Below are 23,580 nucleotides of genomic sequence, written 5' to 3' on the forward strand. Positions count from 1 at the left end.
CTGCACCAGCTACTTAGGCCTGAGCTTGAGAAAAGGTGTTGCAGCTTTATCACCTTAAGAGCAGTCCCAGCTAGCAGCCACCACTGGACCATAAGTCTACATAGCCCAGAATCCTGTTCCCACACTACTTAGCTGCTTCCAGGAAGCCGACATGCTGGAGAAAAAGGTATGAGTCTTTCTACATAGCTTTCTGGTAGCCTCCAAGCACGGGATGTTCCATTTAACCATAGTGGCTGGTAGCCTTAAGAAACCCTCCCCTCCAGATTCATGAAAGAGAAGCCTATCAAGGCTAGTGGATATGATGATGGCTTTTCAAAAGGGCATTCCTGCTTTATGGAGGCTCTTCTTTGCCCCACAGTTCTGTAAACTAGTGTTTCCCATGGCTGACAGTATACAAAGCTGAAAATGAGAGAAGCAGAGAGTGGGGCATACATTCTTGTGTGCCTTGCTTGAAGGTGTCATTGATCTGCTGGAACATTGATTGACAGCTCTTCTCAAAAGCAGGAAGCACCACACTCTGGAACGCCTCCCTGTATGCCGACTGCATGGGGCCTTGCAAGGCATCAGCAGCCGCCCGGGCAATGGCATCTGTAAGGTTCTGCAATTAAAACACAATCACAGCTCCATTCACTGAGGTTTCTGGTCTAAAAAGGTGTCACAGCCGTCAAAAATATGAGGCGATGTCTGGCCTAGCACATCCACACCTTGAAAAGGCGCTAGGAGGCAGCAGTGTTGCAGCTGAATGGGCAGCCTGACAAGCACTCGTACCCCAGCACCACAAACCAGCTTCCCTCCCTGTCAAACTGGCAGGAATCTGCTCCCAGCAGCCAACCCCACCCCATTACCTTTGATTTCACCAGTTTGGTGACGTTCTCCTTCAGCATCCCCTCAATGGCTGTAAGTTTGGTGGCAATGGTGTTATTCAGCTGCCCAGTGATGGGATCCAAAGTCTTGGAAACGCCTTGTTAGCAGAGAGACAGCAAAACAAAAGTCATGCCCCCATTTTATCCCTCTTAAATAAATGAAGAAATATGTGAGGATCTTGGGAAGAGGTCCAAGCATGGACCATCCCTTGAAACAATGGCATCAACCCTTCCTGCTTTGTTAACTCTCCAGGGAGAAAGAACCTGGAACGGGTCACTTATCTGTAGCAGAGAAAACTCTTGGGCTCTGCTCTCAGCAAATCCTGGGAACCCAGATCTTCCCTGGGCTGGCTGCATTGCCTTTCCTGTTTTTCTCTTCAAAATCCAAACCCCATGCCAGAAAGCTTTCTGGGCACCACAGGATAACCGTTTTTATGAACTCCCGCTTTTATGAACTTGGTGCCCTACAGATGGACCAACACTCTCCCATCAGTCCCAGCCAGCACCAATGGGAGTTGTAGTCTAAAGCATGGGGGGGGGGGAGGGTGTGCAGGATGGAGAAGGCTGCTCTACTTCCAAAGAAGCACCTCCTTTGTTGTTTTGCAAACTGATCAGAATCCAAGATGCGGGACTTACACGGGGGCACCGTCTTTTTCATCTCCTCGCGGATGGTCCTTTCCAGCCGGTTGCAGGCAACCGTGGAGAGGGACTGGGAAAGCTGCTGGGACAGGTGCTCCTGCAGTTGCCCACTGCGCTGCTGTCCCTCAGCTAAGGCCTGGTCCAGCCTCCGCTCTGAAACCACAGGAGTTAAGGAAAGCAAAGGGAGAGACCATGGCTCTGTGGTAGGGGACATGCATGGCATACAAATGGTCTCTGCCACCTCCGGCTACAAAGGAAGATGCAGCAGGTGCTTGGAGAGGCCTCGGCCCTAAACTCTGTGGACAGCCGCTGCTGAGCTAGATGATCAACAGCCTGACCTAGCATGGGGCAGTCAGCTATATTTAAACATGTGGTTTTAAAAAAGGATCAGGGATTCCAATAGAAACTGGCCACAGTCCTCATAAGCGCTCAGCTTTGAATGGGACAAACCCATGACTGAGAGGGGCCCAGAAGGCACTTTTCTGGGAAGGATACGCTCCTGCTCTTGCTGGGAATCCACCACTCGCTCAATGTGGCCCATGAGGGAGCTCTGTACAGCATCCAGGTGGTCGGTGAGCCTCTGCATGAGTTCCATCTGGTTCTGTCTCAGTTCAACAATCTCCCTCTGCTGGGTCCTCAGAAGAGACAACAGCTCATCCTGGTACTCAGGAGCGACCTATTGGAAGAAGAGGCAGGGGAAATGTAAGCACGCCAAGCACTCTCAGTGGATCCTCTCTGTGTTACATGGGAGGCAGCAACATAAAGAGTTCAACCCACTGATAGGGAGCCACTTTAGAGAAGGGCAAACAAAGCAAATCTCAAGGTGCAGAAAGTCCCAGGCTCAGATGAGTATCCTAGTGGAGGAACATGGTAGATAAACCACAGGCAAATAAAAATATGAAGAATTTTTTTAACAATTTATTTGTGCTTTTATCTTGTGTCTCTAGCTTCTGAACTGCCATGAGATCTTTTGACGAAGGGTGGTGTAGTAGTAGTAGTAGTAATATGAGGAAGATCAACTACCGAAATTATTGAGTGTTGCCTCAATACTGGGTCGTTTTAAAGAATAGCATGAAATAATCAAGCTCCAAAAAGATTTCTTGTTTTGGTACGGATTTCATAATAATAATGATAATAATAATTTTATTATTTATACCACACCCATCTGGCTGGTTTCAAAACTCTTGACATCTGCAACACAGACCAGGTGGAGTGTGTGAGGCAGAATCAAGAAGAAAATCATATTCTGTCTCTGCCAGACATCAATGCAATCACAGAAGAGCAATTGAGTTCTGAGTCAATATTTCTCTTGAGGCAGACAAAGCTTCTGATTGCCATGAACAGATCTCAACATAATCCTTCATTTTTGGATTCCCAAAACAAATTTAGACGATGGATGAGGGCAATCTATAATATCTGTAATTGACTTGATGTACCCCTAAACATCTGGACGGCAACAGGTTGGCGGTGGGTGAACTATATATTAAAAAGCAGTGGCCAGAGTCTTAGCAAAAGGTGTCAGACCAGAACATAATAATGTTAAAAAAGGGCCTAAGACATGGGGGTGTCCATTTACCCACTTCTCCACCTTTTAAAAATTGAGTCTTTGAACCATAAGTCTGTACAATTCCATAGGAGGAAGAGATGTAAGGCATCCCCCATGGCATGAATGTGGCACCTGTACACCTTTTCCTGATTTCATGTGGGGAGTGAGGGGAGCATGGAGAGAGAGAGAGGGAGGGAGGGAGGGAGGGAGGGAGGGAGGGAGGGAGGGAGGGAGGGAGGGAGAGAGAGAGACAGACAGACAGACAGACGAAATGAACAGAGCTATAGAAGGAAGGGAAGCTCAGTGCAAGCAGTGAGTTGGAATCTCTGGCAAAAGTGACTTTTCCCTCTCTCTGCAGCCTGCCAGACTAGGAGGAAGAGGGTTGAGGAGGACGAGAGAGAAGTCCTATTTATGATCCCTGACACAAGAAAAAGTTCCCCACCCCACCTTTAGGGAAGGAAGAACTGAAAGCTTTGCTGTATATGGAATTTCTAAAAGAAAAATACTCACCTGCTGATCAAAGGATCTTGGGGACTGTTGAACATCCCTGGAACTGAAGGGAAGATGTTAATGCGACGACTGCGTGAATTGCTCATCACAAGCACTGAATGCATAACCAGGGGGATTATACCAGAAATGTGGCCTGCTACAAATGTCCTGACTGCTTCAAAAAAAATAAAGCATGTCTTTTCTGACTTGGAAATGGCTCTGCTACAGGGTGGTTACCTCTACACACACACACACACACACACACACACACACACACACACACACACACACACACACCAATTGAAAAGTACAGAGAGCTGAATGAAGACTTAAGAACAAAATTTCTACACTTCTGCTCATCTCTTCCTCCCTAATGACCAAGAGGAGGAACAAACACAGGATTTGTTATTAATTTCACCAGTTCCGTGCTCGTTGATACGTGCAAAACAGTGATCATGGTTTAAAATCAATTCCCATCAGCTTCAAAACAAGTTACCTTCAAGCCATCCATGGGTTATGAATCTGGCTTGTTTTGCGAACTAGGTTTTATTTTAAACCCTGATTCCTGGTTTGTATGTAATGACAAGCCAGGAATCAGGAAAGAAGCACAGAACCCTGATTTATTCCTCCTCCTGGCTGAGGAGGAGCAGAAGAGGGGAAAGCTAGAGCCTAAGGCTTCACAGGCTCGCAGAGGCTTGGCCACTTAATACAAACCCTACCACCGCTTCCAACCTTTGCCTCCACTTTGCCATCATTCCCAACCTTCCAAGCAGCATTTGCTCACCCATCATCTTTCTTCCCCTTCCTCTTTAGCTTTGGGGAGGCTCGAGGCGACACTTTGGCTTTCCAGTCCTTCACAGGCAGCCGCTGTGCAGCTGCTTTGGCACTAAATCCACCAGACGTAGAAGCCAAGCTTGCAACTTCATCATCATGGTCACTGCAGAGAGAAGCCAGTCCTGATGAGTCCTTGCCCCAACACAGCAGTCTTAAGGCAGACCCTGTGGTCAGCAACAGGAAAGGGGCAGAAGCCACTTAAGTGGAACTGGGGTAATGTGCCAATGGACACTGCCACAATCTTCTACAAGAAAGCAGTCTCTAGTTTCAAAATTAAAACTGCCAAGGGGAAAAGAGAGGGGGATTGGCACCTGCCAATACCTTTGTTCAGCACTGGCATCCTGGCTGTCATGCTGCAGGAGGTGGTAGCTGTGCCTGTGGTAGGAGCTCTTGTGTTTCTCTTCCACTTCATTCCTGGGGCTAAGGGCAGAGGAGACCGGGGAAGAGGAGGAAACAATTCCATCACACTGAAGTTATTCTGCCTCCTTTTATTTATCTAACGTTCTTATATGCCCCTTTATGTTACACAGACTTCAAAGTGAGCTTCCATAGAAATATACAGCTATAGTAAGAAAGGGTTGTATAAGTACTCAGAGGAGACCCACTGAAATTCATGGGCCTATGTTAGTGGTGTCCATCTACTCTGTGCAGAACTAAGATTGGCTAGAACTCAAAACAAACAAAGTATCATACCATTCAAAGTATACAAAACAATTCTTAGCAGTTCTCATGCCACTCAACAACAGAACAAGAAAGAGGGCCGAATTGGAGAAAACAGAGTCGGCTCCAAAGGCTCTTATAAGCAAATGGGTCTGGCAAAACCCATTAACGTTGTGGCAATCCAGGCTTATGAGTGGAGGAAGTTCCATAACTGGGGTGCCACCACAGATAAGGCCCTCTTCCAGGCCCCTGCAGAATGAGCAGCACTCACAGACAGGACCACTAGTAGCACCCCTACTGCTGGCTTCAGGGCTTGAGACAGTTGGTATAGTGGGGTACTCTGGCAAGTACTGAAGTCTCAGATCTCATCCATGCAAAGGATGGGAGCTGAGCACTCAGGTACAAAGTAAGTGCTGAAGCTTTCATTTCTGTGTGAAACACCCAGAGCAAATACTGTATGATTTTCTTTCAGGCTGGTCTGTGGGCTCAAACCAAACATAGCTATTAAAAGAAAGGGTCAAACAGTAGAGCTGGGGTTAGGCAGCAATTGAGTCAATGGAGACTTATTATCTCTTATTTTATTTATAGTCTCCAAGGCAAGGCACATCACTCTCCTCCTCCATTTTAGCCCTACAACAACTTTCTGAATTAGGTTAAGCAGAAAGATAACAAGCCCACCCAGTGAGCCTCGTGGCCAAGAAGGGATTTGAACCTGGGTCTCTACAGCCTTAGCTCAACAATCTAATAAACACTATGCAACACTAGACATGACTGCAATAGGTGGAGGGGAAGTGGCAGAGCAGGCTTTGCATGCAGAAATCCCCAGGTTCAATTCCTGGCATCTCCATTTTAAAAGAATCACGTGACGTGACAGGGCTGGCATAGGCCTCTCTATCTCTGCCATTCCTGGGGAGCCACTGTCACCACTACCTACTCAATGGGCCAGATGGACAAATAGGCTGACCTGGGATAAGGCAGCTGCTGATTTCCTGTGTAGAAAGGAGATGGGAGTTCAAGACAACATGTGATGGCCCATATCAGCAGTAGAGAACTTGTGATCCTGGACATTATCTTGCTGGACTACAACTCCCAACATCCAAAGCCATTGGCTTTGCTGGCTGTGGCTGATGGAAAGAGGACTCCAAAAACATCTGGAGGGCCAAGATTGGCGCTTCCCCAAAAGAAAAGAAGGAGATAGCAGGTACCTGTCTGCCATGCTGTTCCTGGTCTCCCTGGTGATGTCAGGGGCAGCTGGCCACGGTTGGCTCACGCCAGCGTCAGAAGCCACATTTTCCTGAGGTAAGGCCGCCTCCAGCAGCGAAGGCGCAGTCAGCATGTCCACTTCATTGGGGGCCATGTCCAAAGAGTGATGGCTGTGCTCCGAGCTGTGACGATTCCGCGGGGAGAGCAAGTGCAAGGCTGATGCTGCGGAAGCCATACTGTCCGCGTGGTGGTTGGAATCCAGGATCTCTGCAGGGAGCCCAGGGGGGCCCCCTCCAAAGCTGCGCTGCAGAGTCTCAGAGGCAATCTCTGGGATGTCCTGAGACATGGCGGTAGAGGCAGAGGAAATGACGTCTGGGGAGCGCTCACGAGTAGGCGAAGACTGGGGCACCACCAGAGGCTCCACTTCCTGCCGCTCTAGCACAAGAGGGGCATTCCCTGGGGAAACCTTGACCAGAGAGGGGAGAAAGTTAACCTTTTCCCTTCCATTCTCCACACTACCTAGGAAATTTACTTAGATGCCCAATTGTCTTGACAACCTTCCTTCCTAATCCCATTTTTTCTTTCTTACATTTTTAGGTATATATAGGCTGCTTTTTGGAAGATGCCCCCAGAGCAGTGTACAATTAACACAGCAAATCAAAAACATGATGATGATTTGTACATAGTGAGGAAACAGATTAAAAGTTTTGCAATATTTACTGATCATTTTATTACTCTGTTTTTATTAGGCCTTTCCCTTATAAAGCTTAGGGCAGCATATATGATTACCCCAGTTTTATCCTCAAAACATGAGATAAGCCTCAATTCTATGATTCTAGGTGGCACAGGAAACTCAGGACTGAAAAGAGGTCATGGGGAATACCTGTATATCTTTAACACACAGCTTGATACAACTATATGTCTTGGGGCAGCTTACATAAGCGAAGATATTTTTCTACATGCAATGACCACGTTGGGGCACCCCCTCTTCCTATTTATGGGGAAGAACACATGTTGAACTCAGTATGGCAGAAATCAGACAATATACCCGAGACCAGTGCACTCTAGTGCAGGCATGGGGAACCTTTGGGCCTCCATATGTTGGCTGGACTCCAACTCCCATCAGCCCTAGCCAGCATGGTTGATGGGAGTTGTAACCAGTATCATCTGGGGAGGGGGACTGGTTCCCCACCCCCTGCTCCAGTGGCTTTGGGCACCCATACCACATGCACACCATGTGGAAGATGACACAGTCAGGGAGAAAGATAGATCCTTGCATGCTCATAGAGAATCCACCTTACCGGGATGGGAGCCTTTGGGGTCAGTTTGTCAGGAAGGCCAGGGAGGAGGACTGAATGACTCCGAGGGCTTGTCTGCAGACTTCCACTGCTGCCGCTTAGGGTAAGGCTACTATCCAGCTGCATCTTTGGGCTCAGAGACACTTCTTCAGCCGGCCTGCAGCGGGCAAAAGGCAAATTTGTCCATAGAGGTTACAAAAGAGTGTGGTCTTGCCAACCCCAATTAAAAATCAGCCCAGGGAGAAGGGTTCTGACCACAGCATGCTTAAGGAACTGTGTCATTGACTTTACTGTCCTATGGGACTGTCACCCAAGCAACACTCTCAGAAAGAAGACTTCCTTGGGGGACACTGTATGGGAGAAGATGAGACAATGAATGCTGAAAAGCTAGAAGGGGACCTACAAGGGGTGGTCATCCATTCCCTCAAGTAATTCAGAGCTGTGGTGAGAAGCTAGTGGGAGAGCAGTGACTGCAGTCTTAACTTGTCTCATTATCTGTTAGTACATGAGAAATCTGAAGCCTAATGGCCCCTCGTGGTTCTTGCCTGGTAAACAATGCTGAACTGGCCTCTGGGCTCCTCTAAATCCTACAGCTACATTCCAAGGAACAGGGGTTCATCCCCTGTCCTGCAAGTCTAGGATCCTCCACTATCTGCCTACAAGGTCACTTCATTACCAGCCTCTGCTATTTGTTCCAATTATATGAAGCAAAACCTACAAATCTCAGGAAATTTTCTGGGGAATTGAGCTGAAGAACAAAGGGGATGCCTCTCCTTGGGAATAGGGATAGCGCATTTGACAGCTTCAACTCTGAAGATGCCAGAAGCTCCACCTTTAAAAAAGCTCCCTGAGATATCCCTGTGAGCCATTTCATTTTCATGCCTGATTCTGAAGGGAGTCTACTCACCCTTGAAAGCACTCAGTGGGTAGCACTGGGAAGGAGTCCTTGCCTAGGGCTTACCTGGGAATGGAGGGGTCACTGACGGAAGAAGTGCTCATGGTTGTGACAGCTGTGAGGGAACTAATGCTGCTTCCAGGTGACACCGTGACCTGGCACAGAAAACTCAATGGTGTTAGAAAACTCTGCCAGCAAGCATTTTAATTGAATACATACACAGTATTGCCTGCTGGTAAACACTCCTCTTGTACTACTACTACTATATGGAGTAAATTAACTCTGCACCACCCGAAAACTATTTTGCCATTATAAGAAGCACCATACTTCCCCTTACTTCTGCTTACAATTCTGACTTTTTTAAAGCTTGTTTTTAACTTTGACTTTTACTGACATTTTTAATGTATATTTTATATTCTTTGTAAACAGCTCAGAGGTTTTACTTACAATTAAGTGGCATACAAAGTGGTATATAAATTGGGTCAAATAGTTCCAATTAGTGCTTACGGTAGAACAGATTTGAGTAACTGCTGGCTTAAAAATATATACAAGGAACAGTGGAAATTGCTTCTCTGTTCTTTGTTGTCCTGAGAACCATCTAATCCAGCTTCCCCCAACATGATGCTCCCTAGATATTTTGGATGGCAACTCTCATCAGCCGCGGCCAGCAGAGCCAGTAGTCTAGAAGTCCCATCATTCCAAGTAACATCTGGAGGGCCACAGGTTCTCCACTCCTGCTATAAGCAATCCCAAGTATTTTATGTCATAATGTCCAAACTGAAGGCAGCAAAGGAATTTGCTCCCATCTAAAACACACTCTAAGGAGGTTACCTGCTGCAGAGATGTACTGGGAGTCATGAATGCATCTGGAGTCATGAGTTTGGGTTTTGTGTCATTGGAAGTGGAGAGGAAATCCACGGGAACAGATAGCTCTGAAATGCGGCGCAAGTCAGGCTGTGAGCCATGCACGGATCCCTTCTCTGATCCAAGCCCTTCTGTGCCCAGGTCAGCAAGATGATCTGGGAATGCTTCAAAACATACCAGACAGTTTAAAAGCAACTTGTACAGAGAGGGAAAACAGACATTTAAAACCACACAGGCTCCTTCCACCAGCCACTCAGTTAAATTAATATTAACACACACAGGTTGGGGAGGGGTGGGGGTACAGATTGCAAGACAAACCAAAGTCCCTGGCTATTCCCAGAGACTTGGCAGCAAAAGTCAGGGTCAGGCAACATTTTGTCCACAGGCAGAGAAACCTAGGCTAGACAAAGGTGCCTTATATCAGATCAGACTCTTTGTTCATATAGCCCAGCATGGTCTACTCTGCCTGGCAGCAACTGGAAATGCCAGGGACTAAACCTATATATAAATAAATGTAATAAACAAGCCAATACATCTTCTGATGTACTCTACCACTGAGTTAAGGTCCCTTTCCTGAAATGAAGTCCCACAATTTCCACTGTCAGCTTTGAGAGATAGCAAACTTTCAAATTAGGGTACCTTGGTATCAGATGGGATAGTCAAATTAACAAGGAAACACAAATATATTTTAGAACAGAGGACTCACCAAAATCTTCATGGGAGCCATGGGGAGGAATTGGAGCAGCTGTGTCTGGACTATGGAGAGGTTGGAATCTGATCTGCACATCCTGAAGGGCCCTGCAACATCCAGATAGATTGTTTTGGTTTACAAACTTGGCCTCGACAGGCATGCTAAACAAGCAACGCTGCTTTGTGCAAAAGACCAGTAGCAGACAGAGATCTCATTAAAGCAGGGCACTCCACTGCCACTTCTCATTTGCATCTGACACTTGTAGCTTGTTTGCTAAAGCTTCATGCACAGGTGCAATTGGGTCCCCACTGCTCCCCTGCACATGCATGCCTTGTGATCCTGCAATCCACAACATCCCCCATTAAAGAGATGTTCATAATCCCAATTGTTCCAACAACAAAATGTTTGCATTATCTGCACCTAATATTTGCATTGCATTCCAAGTGCAGAATGAGGGTTTATTTGGTACATAACTGGAATTATTTTGGTGTGTGAACCACTTGCATTATGACTTAACCCTTTGGTCACAAAGCGTAGGACTGCTGCTTTGGGAGCAGCAAGCATGAAAGGTCACTTCAGGGCAGCTGAGAGGCAATTAGTTACCTATGGTACCATCCCATCTTGTGGGCTGGCAAAAACTGAGCCTGTATTAAGTCAGTAGTCTTGTGACAAAATTAAAGGGCAAGCCTGGAGAACAGCTGTCCTGCAAAATACTCACTTGGTGTGGACACAAAAGAGTTTGATCAGCACCCCTGCTGCTGATTCTACTGCTCCAGTACCTTGAGTACCTTCTAAGAAGAAGAAGAAAATGGATGAAATTTTATTTTTCTTTATAACGAAATATATATAATGCTTGGTTGTAATAAAACTTCTAAGTGGTTTACAAGAAATATTAAAATAATCAGTAAAAACAGAAACATTTAAAAATATTTTTTTAAAAAAACATGTTTCCTTCCATATTTAGCAGGTAAAGCCTCCTTGCTCCCCTCTCAAGCAGAAAGAGCCAAGGGGGTATGTACCATTCTTACACTCAACACTTGAGAAGGAAGACTATGACAGAATTCCAGTATCCCACCAAACCATGGTTTGTGCTAACAACAGTTTAAAAACAAACCATGGTGTGCTCCAAAGATACAATGAAACCATCATTTATACTGTTGTGTTTTCTTGCCTACTTCCTGTGGAATCCCTGGGATACTGTCCCTAAATGCTCAGCTTTGGCCTATTGCAAAAAACTGACAGCACATGTGCTGGCTTGTTACTACTGGGTAGTTAAACTGAGGCATCATCTGCTCAGAAACCTTTTGGCTGGTCCTGTGCTGATCACCCAGGGCATTACAACATCATCTGTTGTTTGCTTCTGTTTTGACATCTTTGTCTTATACTGTTGATATATTGGCAATATAGTTTGTGGGCCAATGACCAATCATGGTTTACAGGTTTGGACACCATGACAAACCAGTTAAACTTTGTAAACCATGGTTTTGTGTAACTAGAGAGGCAAAGCTTGCACAGCATTTAGGGAATCAAGCTAGCACCAGAGAGACAGTCATCTTTCTCTTCCTTACTTTTGAAGAGACACATCTTTTATCACTCACCTGCACTAAGGCCATCAGTCTCCTCTTCCGCTGGCAGGACCTCTGTGTGTCTCAGCCGGCAGCGGCTGACCACCTGGATGCCAAAACTCAGGACTGGATGGGTCAGCAGAAACTCTGAGATGGAGCTGAAATAAGCCTTGCCCCCCTCCTGGTTTTGCACAAGTTCCATCACATACAAGACCTAAGAGGAAAGCACCAGGTAGATACCCTGTAAGCAATAAGAAGCTCTTGTACCAGGAAGGACACGTGCGCACCTGCACCTTGGGCCAAGGAACAGGCTAGGCACAATGGGAGAAGAAAACACACAGCCTCTCCCCAAACCCAGCATGAAAGTTGGTCAGCAGTACTGAACTAATTCTGGATTCACAGATCTTTTCTGAAAATGAGAACTTTTAAAAGTTTGCCCCCAGGAAAAGGAACCGAATGCTTTGCTTAATCAAACAGCTGCTGCCAGCCCCAACCATCTCTTTTATATGTTTACAACAGGCCCCACACTCCCTAGCCTAGCAGTATTGCAGGTGCCTTTTCCTCTTGCACCCAACCTCTCAACAGAACTTGCCTACCTTTCTCTGCACATCACTCAAAATCAGGTATTCAGCTGAGAGATCCAGGCAGGCCTTCAAACTAGGAAGGACACTCATGGAGCTGAATATATCCGGAGAAAATCTGAAAATGACACAGTGAAATCAGTTTCACTCAGATGTCTACTAATAATCTTTCTCTTTAGTGACATGTTGTGTGCATTGCTGAAACCAGCCTTTTAAGGTACATAGAGAGCCACCTTATACAGAATCAAACCATTGGTCCATCTAGTTTAGCATGGTCTACTCCGATTCTCCAGAATTTCAACAAGAAGCATTCCCCAATCCTACCTAGAAACACCAGGGAGTGAATCTGGGAACTTCTGCATGCAAGACAAATGCCCTAACACAGAGCTAAATCATTGGCAGGGGGACAAAGACTGTTAGTTGCCCTTCTCTGTTATCCTTCCACACACAAACATTCATTATGGGCTCCTACCATGCACAGCTGATGACTAGAGCAATACTTACCGGACAGTCTGCAGGCAGGTCCATGATACAGTGCACCACATCTTCAGCTCTCGATTCTGTTCTGCTCCTGTGATGAGAAACCTCCAGAAGGGAACTCTGCAGAAATGAAAGGATGGATGAGAAGGAACGAGTGATGACTAGAAAAAGGCCATTTTGCTTACTCCATAGCTTTATTAATTTGTTTGCCTTCACACTATTCCAGCCACGTGAGTGGGGAGTCGGGATGTGGGGAGATGTTGGCTATGCTCTGCACGTTCCCAACAGGCTATCTCTCCAAGTCCTCCACACATTCAGGCTCAACTTTTGCCATGGGACGCCTCCTCTATCTGTGTAGGCTTCCTGCGCCATACAGAGCTCTCAACACACAGGCACCTAAATCATGTGGGGCGCCTATAGAAGTAGAAAAGGCTCCCCACTGCAAGACCTCAGCCAAAACCCATAGAAGTCAAGATATAATGGAACATAATGGAGGTGGTGGGGCCAATGAGCCCACCCCTACTTTCCTTCTCCAATTGTGTAGAGGGGTGAAAGTCTGAACAGCAAGCCTCTGAAAATTCTTAAGTGGCAGATTTTCTCTCATACAAGTTGATGCCTCTCCTCAAAAACAACTAGATACCAGGTTCTCTTAACTGGCTGGTTCTCTTTGTTCAAACCAAAGCATTACAAGATTGTGGTACAGAGACTGGACCTACAGGACATGTGAATTGTACTCATGTGTGCATAGGGAATCCAGAAGCATACCATCAGCTGCTGGGAGCCTTCACCCATTCTCCTGTGGGTCTGCTCCCATCTTTTAACTTATTGCAAGGAGGGGGAAGGAAGAGGAAAGAGGGGTTGTTCTTTCTGCTGGGCACATGGGTAGAACTGGCACTCAGCATCTGCCCCTCATTCCATGCTGTACTTGGGAATGAGGGGCAGGTGGGTATGTATATCAACATTTTCTGGCGCACCAGCAGTGCTAGGTCACACCGTCATATTATGCCACTATACTCTTATTGCAAACACAGGGAAGTTCATTTTCCAGTAACTTGTTCCCAATAATTTACACAATCTTAAAAAGGTACAGAACTCAGGAACCTTAATATAGCTTATGGATCAACAGGCAGCCAGAACTGACGCCAAATTTGAAGCCAGAAACTAGGTGCGCAGTTCACGTCAGGCTCATAGACACTCCAGCCACAAGTATTCAAGTAATGAGGGGAACACCACAAGGCATGCCTATGTTGCATCCCACAATGCTTCAGAAATAATCTTTAAGTTAAAATTACAGACATAAAGGCTCCTCCTTGCCAGCACTTACACCTGGAGGAATAGAGGAACTATACTAGAAAGTTGTAAATACAGAGGAAATGTATTTATTTTTCCATACAATCCTGCTTCCCACCGGAAATGGGACATCCTTAGCAAAACAAAAAACAAAAACAGAATTGTGTCTTACTCTGGATCTTGTTTTTTATGGTTGTCACAGAACAGCAAGCAGGAGAGAGGTCTACCATCATGAGGCTTCCATTCATGCAGGCACCTAGGTAGGAAATCAAAGAAATAATGACTGAGAACCCGCTCCTTCATAACTGCAGGTGTGAAATGGCTCCTTTAGTCAGCAACTTGCTCTCAAGAAACCAAACATTATTTACAAGTGGAAAGTCAGACAATAGAGCGCAGTAACTTTAATAAAGCTTGGAGGTCAGATGCTTTGGACTACAATTTCATCAGCCCCGATCAGCATGGGAGAGAGGATGGTGTAAGTTGTAACCCAAAATATCTGGAGAGCACCAGGAATATTGTTGTAGATCAACAAAGTCATGCCAAATTGAGAGTATGTTTGGAGCAAGGGACTGGGCATGTAAGTAGGCTTGAGGCACACCAAATCAAGAGACACCCCGTGCTCGCTGAGCTTCTGAAGTTACCTTGGTTCATCCTGCCCTTCTATGTAAATCTGCCAGAATTTGACAAAGCCATCATGGCTTGCGGTGGCCAAGACAGTTCCATCTGGGGAAAGGGCTCCCTCACTCAGACGCTAGATAGGGACAGGGGAAAAAATCAGTTTTCACTCAGCAATACAACTTCAATGAAATACAAAGCAACGACCTGGTTTGCACCCAATGCTAAACTGTGGTTTATTTAGCTTAAATGTGCTTACTTGTATGCCCGACCCCAACCTTGTCAGCTGTGGTTTGTTTGTGGCCAAGAAACCAGAATATGTAATCATGGTTTAAAACTGGCATATGAATCGTAGCTTGCAATAACCATGGCTTCTTATTACATCTGAACTTAATCCTGGTTTGTTTTGGTACCCCACCCCAGACCATGACCCAGCTACAGATGCACAAGTGTTTAGAAAATGCAACCAATGTAAGATGAAATAAGCTGTGGTCACTTTGCTCATCTGTCATCCTGGTTTGTTCAACAAAAGGTTAAAATAAGTTACGAGTTAGTGTTACATGTGAAAAAAACCAACATGGTTGTGATATACATGTGAATCATATTAATAACCTTTCTTTTTATACAGTGAATGCCTATCAACTTTTATATCAGCTGCAGCACATATTGCCAATTTGAGCCAAAGTACATTCGGTTTCCCAGGTGTTCAGTATGTTAAACTGATAAAAAAATAAGACATTTGGGGGGGGCGGAATATATGTCACAGTACTTTTTCATTCTGTATTCTCCAGGTGGCATCCTCCATCACCACCTTGTGCTCAGCTGCCATCAATGCACTGCCTCCCTCTGACTCTGGTCATTTTAACTTCTCCCACTACCTCATGCATCTTTGGATCAGTGAAGTGTCAAGCACCTTTCCACCCACAGCAGGACTCTTACCCAGTCATGCTCTCAAACATCACGTTGTGCCCTCTCACCTCACTTCCCATTTTAAAGAGGCTTCTTTTGTCCCCAGTGCTGTTAAACCAAGACATAAAGCTGTGCCATACAAAGCAGAGGCTGGAAGTCCAGTCCCCCCGAACCTTAACAGGAGTGCTTCGAGGGGGAGGGAAATACTGTCACAAAACCACACAATGGGAAGGTGAAGATGCCATTTTTTACTTGTCCAGTCATAAAGGCCTGTTCTTTGCCATATGGGAAAAGCAGGAACTCAGCAACAGTCTAATAAAAGTGTGGGGAACTTTTGGTCCTCCAGACATTTCTGAACTACAACTCCCATGAGCCCTAGCAAACATGCCTATGATCAAGGATGATAGGAGTAGTAGTTCAGCAAAATCTGCAGAGCCAAAGGTTCTCTACTTCTGGTCTAATAGCTCACACACTCAGACCCTTTTGCCATTGATCCCATAAACCAAGTGGATGAAGCTACAGGCCTCTTCAGAATACTGAAAACTGTTGGATTAAGGAATTAAACATATGTAACAGATGGCTCAGCTCTGTAACGGGAGACAGACACCAATGACAGCAGCAGAACTCTTACCGTGCTGTGACCTTTTACCACAATAAAGCCCTCTTTGATGCTGGTCACTTCCACTGGCCATGAATTATGATTGGCTCGGATTATATCAAGGTCCCAAACCTCTGCCTGCAAAACGAAGAGAAGAAGGAAGCACACAAACTGCATACTGAAGCTCTGCCAGGAGTGAACATAAAGTCACCTGCCATTCCAGTTACCACCTCGCTCTGCATTCACCATCCTCCCATGAACTCTGCACCATCTCCTGTGCTTATTCCTCACAAGTACCACTCCCAGAAATAGCAGAACACAACCACACTTGCCAGACTTACTTAAATAAAAGCAGAGGCTGACTTGATAAACTTATATCAGTTTACATGCTGTGAGGTGCTTTGTGCATGGATGTACAAGAACCTGGAAAATTGACCTAACCATGGGGCACATCTGTCTAATTCCTTATCTACAACTTATTAGTATCTCAATACGAACAACCACATTACGAAAGAAAAAACATCAAAGCTGCTTACCCTATCCTCGTGTAGGAGTGCCAGGGTCTGACTGCCTTCCTCACAGCTCTCCTCGTTCTCATCTGGGATGAAGGGACACCATATGATCCTCCGGGAGCTGTTCAGAGGAGTCCCATCAGGTCGCTTGATGTTTACCAGGATCTCCTCTCTGATCACCAAGTTAAGGAACAGCTACAAATCACTTTCCTTTGTAGTATCAACTGCTTTGTGATTTATCCCAGATGCAGTAGAAACAAACGCAAAGAACTTGCTGTCACTTGCCTGCAGCAAAGAGCAAGTTGGACCAAGTTCTCCAAGAAGGTTTACAGAAGTAGGCACGGTAACCCTGCAATTCACCCTGTAAGCTTCAGCTGCCCTAAAAGAACTTTCCATTTCACAAGAATTTGATTTTCAACATAAATGAAAAAATAGCCCAGTCTGTGCTCATCACTATTGTCCAACTTTCAACAAGTCCCATGAACATTAAATGATGCATCAAAACTTTTACCTCCACATCCTAGCCTGGATGTCGGCAAAAAGAAGAGAGCACCCATCAGCCGGCCGGCCTGTCCATCTGCCTGCCTGTCCAGCTATCAATCTATCTAGATCTAAAAATGGCAACCACAGTTTAGGAAACATCTGGTAACTTCCTTCTGTTGCATATACTTCTCTCCCAGGTTACCAATAGTGTAATGCTGACAGACAGACCCTGGGTATCGACACTTTTAGCATGTTGGCAAAACCCAGATTGCAGGGATACAAGCTGTATCTTGTTAACAAGGGTACATTATTTCCCCCTATATACAAACTATGAAACTGAGTTTTAATCATGGCTTATTAAACACCACACAAAACTATTTGCTGGTTCGGGGTGGTCTAAGGCGTGGCCCCCAGGCCTTTTATGCCACCATTTGACTCCCCCGCCCCCAGCTGCCTTCCCAAAGCCAGTTAAGCAAGGCTCTGGGCTTTGGGAAGGAGGTGTGAGGGCTCCGAAAGGGTCCTAGACTGCCCCAGTCTCGTTCTCAAAGCTTAGTTAGTGCTTTCCCAACTTTGGGAAGGAGGTGGGGGGGTTCTAGGACCCAGCCAGAGCCTTGGCTTTGGGAAGGTGTGTGAGGGCTGAGTGGGGGGCGGGTGTGTCAGATTTTGGTCTCACTCCACCCACTATGCAACAGTGCAGTGTGTGGCCCGCAGGATCCATTTTGAAGTACTTTGCGGCCCACTTGGTATGAAAAGTTGGGTCACCCTGTGCTAGGTAGTAAACTAGGATTAAACCACAGCTTCCCGGTTTGGATGTAACAGGTAACTGTGGTTTAAGCACAACAACAACAATAATAATTTATTATTTATACCCCGCCCATCTGGCTGGGTTTCCCCAGCGACTCTGGACAGCTTCCAACAAAATGTTAAAAATACAATAAACACATGTGAGATACACGTGTGAGAGCTTGATGCCTGTTCTCATCTTAATGAGCCATAGTTTATTAAGCCACAATTGTTATGGCTGAAGGAGACCTTTGAGTCACAATACAAGGATTCAGAGTCTTGTTTCCTGAGTGGATAACTTGCAAGAAGAAAATATGTATAATGCTTGGATGCTGGCTGGCAGAAATAAATACTAGTACATAAATACTAGTAGATCTCTTTAAGGCAGGGATGGGGAAACTTTGGCCTTCCAGATTTTCTCAGTCACCAACACCCATCAGCCCCAGGTCAGTGCCTAAGAATGACAATATATGGGAAGGTCACAGGTTCCTGGCCTAAGGTATAGAAATAAACAGTGCCCGCTTCCTATCTTGTGGTTCTTCTTGTAGTTACAAAGTTGCCGCTGTATCTAACAACACTGCAGCTATCTCCTACAAAGAACAGTACTGAGAGATAAGATACTGGATTTTTCCATTCTCCATGGCCAGGCGCCAGACAAAGAGGTTGCCAACTTCATCCAGGCAAGCGAGCTGGTTGGAGTTGAGGTGAGCAAAAGCCAGGTCTGCTACTCCACCTGTGAAGCCCTTCAGCAGGGTTCGCTCCGCCGTGCTAACGCTCAGGACCCGAACCATTGCAGAGCCATTGCTGGCACCTGTCAAAGAACAGCAACAAGAAAATGACAGTTAAGGTGGCTGAGGCAATGCCAGTGCACTCTCTACAGCTGGGGGGAAAGCAAGGGGACCTCAGCCCAACACAAGGCCACTACAGTGGTACCTCTAGATACGTACTTGATCTGTTCTGGGGTGCCGTTCTCACCCTGAAAAGTACGTATCCGGAGCGGCGCTTCTGCACATGCGTGAAGCGCCGATAGAGCGCCTCTGTGCATGTGTGCGTGGCAGCACCCAGAAGTAAACACGTCTGGGTCCGCCGCGTTCTTAAGCTGAAAATATGCAACCCGCAGAAATCGTAACCAGAGGTATGACTGTACAAGAAACCTAAATGCAAAAATAGCCTAGCCAAAAGAACCAAGTTGATGGAGAGATGCCTCACCTCTAATGGCATATGCCAGGTAGGCATTTGACACAGCAATCAGGTTACCATAGTAATATTTCTGCTCCCAGTCATACCTGGCCACTGGCTGGATTTTTACCTGGATGACAAAAAGGAAAACAAAGAGCAGCTGAAGTGTGGAATTAAAGTCAACATTTGCCAAAATAGGGACAAGCATCCACTGCTGAACATAAAACTATAATATCATCTATATATGCTGAGGAGAGAGGAAACAGCCAACACCTAGTTCAGGAGTCACCAATCCTGTTTCCTTCTTCAGGAGATGCTGGGGACTGAACTGGAGACCTACTGTGTGGAAGGTATGTGCTTTACCACTGTGGCACTATGTGAATGAGTCTTTAGGGACCTTTGGGCTCTTACACTGCAATACTTCTTCCCAGGTACCACAATTCCCACTGCCCTCTCTGGTTTGTAGAAACAGTTTCGGATGAAATTGCAAGCTACAGTTTGTCATAAACCAGGAGAAGGCAGGGAGGGAATCATGGCATATGAAAGGAAGGTGATAGGAAAGCAACTCAGGGATGTGGGAATTCTTAAGGACTTTTTCATATATCATCAAGTGGTTAAAGGCTACATCTGAACCAGCCCAAGACAGAAGTTTGAAGCTAGTGCCTCAATCTCCAACCACACACAACCATTTTCTTGTGAACAAAGGCTCCCCATGGCACTTAGGTTTCCCCAGGCCTATCACCAGTGAACATTAGAGGGGTGCTAATATGCACAGAAAACAGGCTATTCCAAGGCTGAGGCATGAATGCCTGCTTTAAAAAAAAAGTCTAAGAGAAGTACCACAATACTCAATCCACCCCTCCAATTTATTACCCTCTTCAGCCTCATTTACCAGCAATCCAGGCACTGACTCCTTAAATCAGGGATGAGGAACCAGAGATCTCCAGATATTGGACTCCATCTCCCATCAGCCCCATTCAGCGTGGCCAATGGTAAGAGATGGTGAGAGTTGTAGTCCCATGACATCTGGAAGATCTCAGGTTCCCCATCCCTGCTTTACACACTTGAACAGATGGCAAGTGGGTCCCAACTGGTTTTGTACATTGTCCAGGTGAATCTTTCCCCCTTTACCTTGTTGCTCCCTCTAGCTTTACTGGTGATGCTAGAGTCACTGCTGGCTACTATCTCAACATCTTTAGCAGTTATCACCATACAGGTAGAGCTATCATCTCCAGAGAGGCAGCTAAAAGAAAAGGAGAAGAAGAAGTCAAAACAACAAACCTTAAGGACAAACAGCTTTTGTTATGGAGAGCTGGGAAAAAGCTAGGGATATGCCTACTGAAGGCCCCCAATTAAACAAACATGCCTGTTACAATGAAGCAGCAATTTTACCACTTGTCTTTCCTGCTACAAATGGTCTTTCATGGGCAAATGAAGCAACACAAGACAGCAAACAATGCAAACCACAAGTTGCAAGCCTCAATCCCAGTCACTGTCAATGAAGCCTCCATTACTGTACAAAATGTATCCCATTAAGCTGTGTATGAATGTAGTCCCTCAACTGTGGAGACAACACACTATCTTAAATTTAAGACTCTCTGGAACAGAAGCTACAAACAATGATACACAACTTTAAAACAGTAATCAAGAAAGCTGGAAGCCCAGTCTTTGTAGGAACAATTACCGAGCTGAGATTTTTCAGCAGACCCATGACAAACTCTCCACTTTCTCTCACCAAGATACCTACATGACTTGCTTCTCCTGAAGTGCTCCCAGAGGAACTGCTTGGGCTACTGGCTTCGTCAAGGAAGCGCCATCTCCAGATGCTATGGGATCTGGCACCAGCAAACCATTCAGGTCTCCATTGTATGAAGTGGATGATCTCTGGTTTTCGTTGACTGAACCTAAATGGGGGGGAGGGGGGAACAGAGCGAATGTTCACATTTACGCAGCCATTTAAAGGGTCATGAAAGTTTCTGAACCATACAGTCCCCCTTTGATGGTCCCCTGTCCCAGATGAAAAGAACGTAACATGGGAGAGTTGTTTCATTCAAAAGAAATGCCAAACTCTCTCTCTCTTTCTACTGAAACAGGAAACAAGGAACCCATCAAGATAGTAATGTTCTAGAGAAGATATGAAAAACATTCTGTCCAAGGACAGAAAACCTGAATCGGTGGTTCTCCTCTACGATAAAAGGGTAAGTGTTTTGCTCAAGGAAAGATGGCTTGAGCATATAACGCCAATCCTGGCCTGACTGCACTGGCTGCTGATTAGTTTCTGGGCCCAATTAAAGTGCTGGTTTTGACCTATAAAGCTTTAAACAGCTTAGGATGCAATACCTAAAGGACTGCCTCTCCCCATATCAGCTGACAATCATCATCTGCAATCATCATCTGAGGCCTTTCTTTGTGTGTCTCCTTCGTGAAAGGTCCAGAGCAGGGGTCGGCAAATTTTTCAGCAGGGGGGCAGTCCACTATCCCTCAGACCTTGTAGGGGGCCGGACTATACAGTGGTACCTCTACTTACAAATTTAATGCGTTCCGAACGCACATTCGTAAGTCGAAAAAAATTGTAAGTCGAATCCCATAGGAATGCATTGGGAGAAAAAACTTCGTAAGTCGAAGCAACCCTATCTAAAAATTTGGAGCTCTGTTCGTAAGTAGAAACATTCATTAGTAGAGTTATTCGTAAGTAGAGGTACCACTGTATATTTTTTTAAAAAATGAACTAATTCCTATGCCCCACAAATAACCCAGAAATGCATTTTAAATAAAAGCACACATTCTACTCATGTAAAAACATCAGGCAGGCCCCACAAATAACCCAGAGATGCATTTTAAATAAAAGGACACATTCTACTCATATAAAAACACGCTGATTCCCTGACTATCCGCTGGCCAGATTTAGAAGGCGACTGAGCCGAATCCAGCCCCCGGATCTTAGTTTGCCTACCCATGGTCCAGAGTGTGGCAACACAGGAATGGGATTTTTCTGCAGTGGCTCCCTGTTGGTGGAATGCTCTCTCCAAGAAGACTTGCCTAGAGCCTGTGTTATATATCTTAGGCACCAGGCAAAAATATATCCCTCTTCTCCCATGCCTTTGGCTAATTAAACAAACTATTGCCTTTTAAACTGTGTGTTGGGGTTTGTTTGTTTTTGGTATTGTTAGTATACTACGTATTTTTGTAATTTTATATTGTAAATCACGCTGTGATCCTTGGATGAAGGGTAGTATAGAATTATTATTATTATTATTATTATTATTATTATTATTAATCAATAAAAGTATGATGGATGATGACACAACTACACACAAATCAGCCAAAGGCTGGATTAAAAAAGTTTTAGAATCACTATGAAAGCTCAATGGAGAGGTAGTTCCTAACCACTTCAGTTCAGTGAGAAGCCTCCATACTATGAGAATAGAGCAGAATGGAAGGGTGGGTAGGGAAAATGAAAAATGTGGCCTGCTTCCCTTTTTGGTTTCCAAGTTTGGAAGTCATAACTGAGAAGGCTCTCCTTCTAGCTGTGCCTATCCTAATGAGCCGTAAGCATGGAGCCAGCAACACCACTTGATGACTAGGCTTCAACTGGGGAGGATTATGTGGGGAAAGGTTGTCCCCAAACTTTTGATTGGGCTATATGATTTTGCTAGGACACTTAAAAATCTCTGGATAACTGCCATTCCAGATGTTGACTTCTGTTTGTTCCTGGAGGCTAGAATAGACCTGGGCAGGGAGTTAGAAACAAACAGGCCCTGGAATTAGAGAAAAAACAAAGAACAACTTTTCTAGGCAGGTTTACCAGTAGCAAGACAGGACATATGGGCACAGGACCTATTTCTACTGTTTCATGTGCTGTCAGAGGTTTGGGGCTCAGCAATCCTGCTGGGTAGATGTTAGAAGGTCAAAACCAATAGCTTCAGCCATCTTGAGCCAGGGGATTGTTGCAGAGAATCCAAAAACCCAGGGCCAGAGAAGTCAGCTGACAATCCTGGGTAAAATTCCTACCCAGTCCTGTTAACTGATGGCTAATGCTAGTTTCATATTGGAGTGCAGCATGGCTCAATGCCATGAAGTAACACCGTGAGAAGAGTAAAGGTGGGTAGGTGGCATGTAGGCAGAACACCCAATCTGTCTGTACAGACAGTGAATGGACCACAGGGGGAAAGTTCCCTCTCTGCCCCCCTCAGACTAAGCCCCCCCCCTTGCCAAGCCATAATCTGATTGCCTGAGGAGACACAGAAGGCATGTTGAGGAAAGGCAGAGCTGGCCATTGTCAGCTCCCTGCCTCACATACGATGTAAGTTCCACCCAACCAGAACACAGGACCCTCCATGAAAATGGGGACCCAGCCTTGTATGAAAATGTACGTGCCTATGGTCATAAGCTCAGGGGCAGAGCACATGCTTCGCATGCAAATGGTCCCAGGTTCAATTCCCTGCATCTTCAGGTAGGGCTGGGAAAGATTCTCAATTGAGGATCCTGCCTGAAGTCTGACTGGAAAGCAGTTGCCAATTTGGGTAGACTCAAAACTGAGTGAGATGCATCAATGCTCTGGCTTGGTATAAAGCAGTTAACGATGTCTATATATTCCTATGCT

At 45.6% G+C, this 23,580-nt stretch overlaps 1 protein-coding gene across 2 annotated transcripts in view; it reads right to left on the bottom strand.

Moving 5' to 3' along the window:
• EDC4 (enhancer of mRNA decapping 4) overlaps positions 1–23,580 on the bottom strand; it is a 31,740-nt gene that overhangs the window by 5,472 nt on the left and 2,688 nt on the right. The window contains exons 2-25 of one of the 2 annotated variants that reach the window (XM_035118965.2): positions 20,725–20,881; positions 20,109–20,220; positions 19,008–19,107; positions 18,420–18,609; positions 16,557–16,704; positions 16,054–16,158; positions 14,540–14,649; positions 14,071–14,154; positions 12,633–12,728; positions 12,144–12,246; positions 11,581–11,761; positions 10,701–10,770; positions 9,998–10,089; positions 9,259–9,455; positions 8,494–8,582; positions 7,536–7,689; positions 6,237–6,700; positions 4,693–4,791; positions 4,322–4,474; positions 3,559–3,601; positions 1,998–2,178; positions 1,500–1,655; positions 846–961; positions 433–598 (exon numbers count right to left, since the gene is read on the bottom strand). In XM_035118965.2, the coding sequence (XP_034974856.2) occupies positions 433–598; positions 846–961; positions 1,500–1,655; positions 1,998–2,178; positions 3,559–3,601; positions 4,322–4,474; positions 4,693–4,791; positions 6,237–6,700; positions 7,536–7,689; positions 8,494–8,582; positions 9,259–9,455; positions 9,998–10,089; positions 10,701–10,770; positions 11,581–11,761; positions 12,144–12,246; positions 12,633–12,728; positions 14,071–14,154; positions 14,540–14,649; positions 16,054–16,158; positions 16,557–16,704; positions 18,420–18,609; positions 19,008–19,107; positions 20,109–20,220; positions 20,725–20,881 (3,366 nt within the window). Of the gene's footprint in view, positions 1–432; positions 599–845; positions 962–1,499; positions 1,656–1,997; positions 2,179–3,558; positions 3,602–4,321; positions 4,475–4,692; positions 4,792–6,236; positions 6,701–7,535; positions 7,690–8,493; positions 8,583–9,258; positions 9,456–9,997; positions 10,090–10,700; positions 10,774–11,580; positions 11,762–12,143; positions 12,247–12,632; positions 12,729–14,070; positions 14,155–14,539; positions 14,650–16,053; positions 16,159–16,556; positions 16,705–18,419; positions 18,610–19,007; positions 19,108–20,108; positions 20,221–20,724; positions 20,882–23,580 lie in introns of both variants that reach the window. The other variant, XM_035118964.2, reaches the window with a different exon arrangement.

The sequence above is a fragment of the Zootoca vivipara genome, chromosome 6 (assembly GCF_963506605.1).
Source record: "Zootoca vivipara chromosome 6, rZooViv1.1, whole genome shotgun sequence".
Classification (NCBI taxonomy): Eukaryota; Metazoa; Chordata; class Lepidosauria; order Squamata; family Lacertidae; genus Zootoca; species Zootoca vivipara.